Source organism: Chelon labrosus (assembly GCF_963514085.1).
Source record: "Chelon labrosus genome assembly, chromosome: 4".
Taxonomy (NCBI): Eukaryota; Metazoa; Chordata; class Actinopteri; order Mugiliformes; family Mugilidae; genus Chelon; species Chelon labrosus.
Genome location: NC_140340.1, coordinates 710,001 through 717,645, shown reverse-complemented (window position 1 = coordinate 717,645; position 7,645 = coordinate 710,001). Strand labels below are relative to the sequence as shown.

The window sequence follows — 7,645 nt, the reverse complement described above, 5'->3', positions numbered from 1 at the left end:
AACTGACTGAAGGAAAGACAGGACTATATGTAGACACTGAGGCTAATGAGACACAGGTGAGACTAACGACGGAGGAGCTACCAGATTATGAAACTCCAGGAGAAACCAATCAACCAATCACAGGACAGAGAATGCCAAGGAGGAAGAAACAAGAAACAAAATGAAAACCAAACAGAATAAGAGAAAATAGGCGTGTTGGACTTCATGCAGATCTGTGCAGATCTGACTTGACGTGATGCATGCTGGGTTGTTCTGCTCATAGACCTCGAATATGATTGGTTAAAATGAACTTGTTCAACCCAGCATGCATCACGTCAAGTCAGATCTGCACAGATCTGCATGAAGTTGAACACGCCTAATGACTTTTCTTCACGTCTTCACTTCCTGTTTGTGTTTCCTCCTCCTGTGATGATGTGACTGGTTTCTCCTCGTGTCCTCTGAGTATTTATAGCCGTCACTCATTCATGTGTCTTGTCTCTTTGCTTGTGTTCCCTCGTTGCTATTTCTTGGTGTATTTTAGATTATTCTGAATCATCTTATTTAGTAGTTTGGACTCTCTCTCTCTCTTCTTTAAATCCAGTCCTTCAGCCACTCTCGCCTGTCTGGGTCTTTTTTATTTCCATTTGCATCCACTTTGTCAAAACACAAACTCCATCCTCCAGGAGCTTCTCAGATGAGGAGTAAATGTAAATTCTTCAGCAGCTTTCCACTCCCTGCCTGAGTTATTGCCTCATAGCATGTTTCTGTGTGTTTTATCTGCAGCTGTCCTCTGATAGATGTCCAGTAATCATCTCCAGGGTTGCTCACAGTCCCTGAGAGTCTCCTCTCTCTCTCTCTCTCAGCTCACAGATACAGAGCATGTGGAACGTAACAACTGATAGGAGACGCTGTGAGAACGTCCTTTCAGCTTCTCAGGGATATCTTTACAAGGCCATGGAGGAGGAAGCGCTGACGTCTGCTGCTGCCTGATAAAGACATGGGTGCATCGTGTCGCCCTGATATCGCTGCTGCACACCTGAATATCATTACGGTCGTGTGTATATATATATATATCTCTCTTTCTGTTTTTAAAAGGTATCTGGGTGCAGTGTGGAGATGTGAGTGATGTGATGAGCTTAGAGGAGAGAGAGGCTTTTAAATGTTGACACATGATCACCGCGTCCTCTCAGGTTTGATCCGTGTAGTGAGGCTGCCATCTGCTGCTGACGGCGTGGAAGAGCATCAACGACCCCGAACACTGTTCTAGGATATGAACCTCAACAGTCGATTTATAATCAGCCCTCAGGTGTTTAAACAGAACCACTTCAGTTCTGAGATGTTGGTGGGTTTCCTCACATCAACTGCTTGCTTCAGGTCCTTCCACAACATTTCTATTGGATTAAGGTCAGGACTTTGACTTGGCCGTTCCTAAACATTCATCTTGTTCTTCTTTAAATAAAAAACAGCCTGCCCAGTCTTCATGGCCCCTTACAGTTCTCCACTCCTACCTGGATGAACAGTTCTCCAACCTGCCTGTGGTTCCTCTTATCTTCTCTAACTGTCCTGCATCATCATCAGATTCTACATGTACTCTTTAGTCAGATGGATGTTTATCTTCTTCCTCCTGTCCTCTCTCTTCTCTCTCTTTTCTGTTTCTACCTGGCCGGCCTTAGGGAGATGGTTCCTCCATATGAGCTGGTTCTGGTTCTGGTTCTGGTTCTGTTCAAGGTTTCTTCCCGTTTAAAGACAGTTTTCCCTGCCACCGTCGTCTTCAGGCTGCTCTGGGGGTTTCAGACCAGATGTTGTTGTAAAGCGTGTTGATAGTTTGTATTGTTAGTGATGCTATATAAATAAAACTGACTGTACTACACAATAAATAATCTAACTCGTCATTAATAAACATTTAAATAGGAGAACTGTACAGAAAAGACAAAGAGTCAGTGAAACAAATACCCAAGAAGATTAAAATGTTTTTGCACAAATTGAAATGATGAATATATCTGATACAGAGATATATTGTCCACAGGGTGTCCATGGTCCTGTAGGAGCAGGTGCCTTGTTTTTATATATATATATATATATATATATATATATTATCAACTTCAGCCATTTCCTCCATGGTTTAGATGAATCTATAAATAACCAATCATCTAAACCTTCTTCTGCTTATCCAGGTTTTGCAGAAAAAAAAAAACATAAAATCAAACAAAATCAAAATGAATCAGCGCTTATTATTATTATTATTATTATTATTATTATTATATATATATTTTTTTTAATTGAACTATTAAATCTCTAACCTCATCTGTGCAGAACAAACATAGAACCAGCTCAGCCGTGTCAGAGTGCTGCTGGCCCTTTAAGACTCCCACCGTCGCCATGGTAACAACAACCAGGAAGTAAGTCCCAGGACCGTTTAGCTTCATGTCAACATCTTAAACCGTTTCTCTTCTCTCTCACTCTTCTCCTCCGCTGCTTTTACAACTCGTTGAACGTCTCTGAAGAAAAGACAAGGTGAGCTCTGATGAACTCCAGGTGTGTTTAAATGTGTCAGGTGAGTTTTAAACCCTACGTCTCTAATAACCTCCACTGGCTGCTAGCTGCTAGCTGCTAGCTGCTGTGCTAACGTCTCTTTCTGCGTCGTTAGCTTCCGTGCTAACTGTGTGTTAGCTCGGTTTAAGTCTATCAGGTGATGTTCAGCATCTAAAGCTACATTTAGACTAAACACTGAAGCTTTAATGGTTAAAGTCAGCGGCTCTGCTCGTGTCCACGTGTCTCTGCTGACGTGTCGCTGTCCATGGTGCTAGCAGAGAGACAGCTAAAGCTAACGGAGCTAACGGAGCTAACAGAGCTAACGGAGCTAACAGAGCTAACGGAGCTAACGGAGCTAGCACTGGATCATTTAAATGTAGCTTCCTAAAGTCTGTCCTTGTCTTCCTTGTCTTCTCCTAGAGTTGGTCTCCTGTGTCTTCCTAAAGTCTGTCCTTGTCTTCCTTGTCTTCTCCTAGAGTTGGTCTCCTGTGTCTTCCTAAAGTCTGTCCTTGTCCTCCTTGTCTTCTCCTAGAGGTGGTCTCCTGTGTCTTCCTAAAGTCTGTCCTTGTCCTCCTTGTCTTCTCCTAGAGTTGGTCTCCTGTGTCTTCCTAAAGTCTGTCCTTGTCTTCTCCTAGAGGTGGTCTCCTGTAGCTTCCTAAAGTCTGTCCTTGTCTTCCTTGTCTTCTCCTAGAGTTGGTCTCCTGTAGCTTCCTAAAGTCTGTCCTTGTCTTCCTTGTCTTCTCCTAGAGTTGGTCTCCTGTAGCTTCCTAAAGTCTGTCCTTGTCTTCCTTGTCTTCTCCTAGAGTTGGTCTCCTGTAGCTTCCTAAAGTCTGTCCTTGTCTTCCTTGTCTTCTCCTAGAGTTGGTCTCCTGTAGCTTCCTAAAGTCTGTCCTTGTCTTCCTTGTCTTCTCCTAGAGTTGGTCTCCTGTGTCTTCCTAAAGTTTGTCCTTGTCTTCCTCGTCTTCTCCTAGAGTTGGTCTCCTGTAGCTTCCTAAAGTCTGTCCTTGTCTTCCTTGTCTTCTCCTAGAGGTGGTCTCCTGTGTCTTCCTAACGTCTGTCCTTGTCTTCCTTGTCTTCTCCTAGAGTTGGTCTCCTGTGTCTTCCTAAAGTTTGTCCTTGTCTTCCTCGTCTTCTCCTAGAGTTGGTCTCCTGTAGCTTCCTAAAGTCTGTCCTTGTCTTCCTTGTCTTCTCCTAGAGTTGGTCTCCTGTGTCGTCCTAAAGTCTGTCCTTGTCTTCCTTGTCTTCTCCTAGAGTTGGTCTCCTGTAGCTTCCTAAAGTCTGTCCTCGTCTTCCTTGTCTTCTCCTAGAGTTGGTCTCCTGTAGCTTCCTAAAGTCTGTCCTTGTCTTCCTTGTCTTCTCCTAGAGTTGGTCTCCTGTGTCTTCCTAAAGTCTGTCCTTGTCTTCCTTGTCTTCTCCTAGAGTTGGTCTCCTGTGTCTTCCTAAAGTCTGTCCTTGTCCTCCTTGTCTTCTCCTAGAGTTGGTCTCCTGTGTCTTCCTAAAGTCTGTCCTTGTCTTCTCCTAGAGTTGGTCTCCTGTAGCTTCCTAAAGTCTGTCCTTGTCTTCCTTGTCTTCTCCTAGAGTTGGTCTCCTGTAGCTTCCTAAAGTCTGTCCTTGTCTTCCTTGTCTTCTCCTAGAGGTGGTCTCCTGTAGCTTCCTAAAGTCTGTCCTTGTCTTCCTTGTCTTCTCCTAGAGGTGGTCTCCTGTGTCTTCCTAACGTCTGTCCTTGTCTTCCTTGTCTTCTCCTAGAGTTGGTCTCCTGTAGCTTCCTAAAGTCTGTCCTTGTCTTCCTTGTCTTCTCCTAGAGTTGGTCTCCTGTAGCTTCCTAAAGTCTGTCCTTGTCTTCCTTGTCTTCTCCTAGAGGTGGTCTCCTGTGTCTTCCTAAAGTCTGTCCTTGTCTTCCTTGTCTTCTCCTAGAGGTGGTCTCCTGTAGCTTCCTAAAGTCTGTCCTTGTCTTCCTTGTCTTCTCCTAGAGGTGGTCTCCTGTGTCTTCCTAACGTCTGTCCTTGTCTTCCTTGTCTTCTCCTAGAGTTGGTCTCCTGTGTCTTCCTAAAGTCTGTCCTTGTCTTCCTTGTCTTCTCCTAGAGTTGGTCTCCTGTAGCTTCCTAAAGTCTGTCCTTGTCTTCCTTGTCTTCTTCTAGAGGTGGTCTCCTGTAGCTTCCTAAAGTCTGTCCTTGTCTTCTCCTAGAGTTGGTCTCCTGTGTCTTCCTAAAGTCTGTCCTTGTCTTCCTTGTCTTCTCCTAGAGTTGGTCTCCTGTGTCGTCCTAAAGTCTGTCCTTGTCTTCCTTGTCTTCTCGTAGAGTTGGTCTCCTGTGTCTTCCTAAAGTCTGTCCTTGTCTTCCTTGTCTTCTCCTAGAGCTGGTCTCCTGTAGCTTCCTAAAGTCTGTCCTTGTCTTCCTTGTCTTCTCCTAGAGTTGGTCTCCTGTAGCTTCCTAAAGTCTGTCCTTGTCTTCCTTGTCTTCTCCTAGAGTTGGTCTCCTGTAGCTTCCTAAAGTCTGTCCTTGTCTTCCTTGTCTTCTCCTAGAGCTGGTCTCCTGTGTCTTCCTAAAGTCTGTCCTTGTCTTCCTCGTCTTCTCCTAGAGTTGGTCTCCTGTAGCTTCCTAAAGTCTGTCCTTGTCTTCCTTGTCTTCTCCTAGAGCTGGTCTCCTGTAGCTTCCTAAAGTCTGTCCTTGTCTTCCTTGTCTTCTCCTAGAGTTGGTCTCCTGTAGCTTCCTAAAGTCTGTCCTTGTCTTCCTTGTCTTCTCCTAGAGTTGGTCTCCTGTAGCTTCCTAAAGTCTGTCCTTGTCTTCCTTGTCTTCTCCTAGAGTTGGTCTCCTGTGTCGTCCTAAAGTCTGTCCTTGTCTTCCTTGTCTTCTCCTAGAGTTGGTCTCCTGTGTCTTCCTAAAGTCTGTCCTTGTCTTCCTCGTCTTCTCCTAGAGTTGGTCTCCTGTAGCTTCCTAAAGTCTGTCCTTGTCTTCCTTGTCTTCTCCTAGAGCTGGTCTCCTGTAGCTTCCTAAAGTCTGTCCTTGTCTTCCTTGTCTTCTCCTAGAGTTGGTCTCCTGTGTCTTCCTAAAGTCTGTCCTTGTCTTCCTTGTCTTCTCCTAGAGTTGGTCTCCTGTAGCGTCCTAAAGTCTGTCCTTGTCCTCCTTGTCTTCTCCTAGAGTTGGTCTCCTGTAGCTTCCTAAAGTCTGTCCTTGTCTTCTCCTAGAGTTGGTCTCCTGTGTCTTCCTAAAGTCTGTCCTTGTCTTCCTTGTCTTCTCCTAGAGTTGGTCTCCTGTAGCTTCCTAAAGTCTGTCCTTGTCTTCCTTGTCTTCTCCTAGAGTTGGTCTCCTGTAGCTTCCTAAAGTCTGTCCTTGTCTTCCTTGTCTTCTCCTAGAGTTGGTCTCCTGTGTCTTCCTAAAGTCTGTCCTTGTCTTCCTCGTCTTCTCCTAGAGTTGGTCTCCTGTAGCTTCCTAAAGTCTGTCCTTGTCTTCCTTGTCTTCTCCTAGAGTTGGTCTCCTGTGTCTTCCTAAAGTCTGTCCTTATCTTCCTTGTCTTCTCCTAGAGTTGGTCTCCTGTGTCTTCCTAAAGTCTGTCCTTGTCTTCCTTGTCTTCTCCTAGAGTTGGTCTCCTGTAGCGTCCTAAAGTCTGTCCTTGTCTTCCTTGTCTTCTCCTAGAGTTGGTCTCCTGTAGCGTCCTAAAGTCTGTCCTTGTCCTCCTTGTCTTCTCCTAGAGTTGGTCTCCTGTAGCTTCCTAAAGTCTGTCCTTGTCTTCTCCTAGAGTTGGTCTCCTGTGTCTTCCTAAAGTCTGTCCTTGTCTTCCTTGTCTTCTCCTAGAGTTGGTCTCCTGTAGCTTCCTAAAGTCTGTCCTTGTCTTCCTTGTCTTCTCCTAGAGTTGGTCTCCTGTAGCTTCCTAAAGTCTGTCCTTGTCTTCCTTGTCTTCTCCTAGAGTTGGTCTCCTGTAGCGTCCTAACGTCTGTCCTTGTCCTCCTATGACCAGCGAGTCATTAAGACGATGAGTGGACGCACCGAGGACATCAAACCCGTGACCTGCTCCGTCAAACCTCCGGTCTTCCTGCAGATCGGAGACACCAGACCAGACTCTGTCTCTGGCGTCTGTGTGGTCGATGTCACGCTGCCGTTTGGAAAATCCGTCAACGTAAGACACACACGCGCACACGCACACACACACACACACACACGCACACACACACATCCTTTAGTCCTAATTATAACCGGTTTTAATCCAGAGTGACTCCTCATTAGCTCAGAGCTACCACGGGTTCAGCAGCGACTGTTCTTCAGAGGACTCGTCTGTACGGAGCGTTTCCATGGTGATGCTGGGATCTGTCAGACTCAACAATAGGTTGAGACCCGTGAAGGACTGGAGGCAGAGTCCTTCTGGGCCCCGGCGTCGTTTCATGACTTTATAAGTTTCACTGCGTCCAGTAGATCACCAGACACTTCATCTGAAACAATAAACAGACTAATCCAGACTGATCCAGATTCATCCAGACTGATCCAGATTCATCCAGATTCATCCAGACTGATCCAGATTCATCCAGACTGATCCAGATTCATCCAGACTGACCCAGACTGATCCAGATTCATCCAGACTGATCCAGATTCATCCAGACTGATCCAGATTCATCCAGATTCATCCAGACTGATCCAGATTCATCCAGACTGACCCAGACTGATCCAGATTCATCCAGACTGATCCAGACTGATCCAGATTCATCCAGACTGACCCAGATTCATCCAGACTGACCCAGATTCATCCAGACTGATCCAGATTCATCCAGACTGGTCCAGACTGATCCAGACTGATCCAGATTCATCCAGACTGACCCAGATTCATCCAGACTGATCCAGACTGATCCAGATTCATCCAGACTGATCCAGATTCATCCAGACTGATCCAGACTGATCCAGATTCACCCAGACTGATCCAGATTCATCCAGATTCACCCAGACTGATCCAGATTCACCCAGACTGATCCAGATTCATCCAGATTCATCCAGACTGATCCAGATTCATCCAGACTGATCCAGATTCATCCAGATTCATCCAGATTCATCCAGATTCATCCAGATTGATCCAGACTGATCCAGATTCATCCAGATTCATCCAGACTGATCCAGATTCATCCAGACTGATCCAGATTCATCCAGATTCA

At 45.6% G+C, this 7,645-nt stretch overlaps 1 protein-coding gene across 2 annotated transcripts in view; it reads left to right on the top strand.

The window, feature by feature from the left end:
• Nucleotides 1-2,269: 2,269 nt before the first annotated feature.
• Nucleotides 2,270-7,645, top strand: part of nicn1 (nicolin 1) — a 12,182-nt gene continuing 6,806 nt past the window's right edge. Inside the window, exons 1-2 of one of the 2 annotated variants that reach the window (XM_084543705.1) lie at nt 2,270-2,493; nt 6,466-6,624. In XM_084543705.1, coding sequence (XP_084399831.1) covers nt 6,481-6,624 — 144 coding nt within the window. In that variant the 5' untranslated portion in view covers nt 2,270-2,493; nt 6,466-6,480. Of the gene's footprint in view, nt 2,534-6,465; nt 6,625-7,645 lie in introns of both variants that reach the window. The other variant, XM_084543704.1, reaches the window with a different exon arrangement.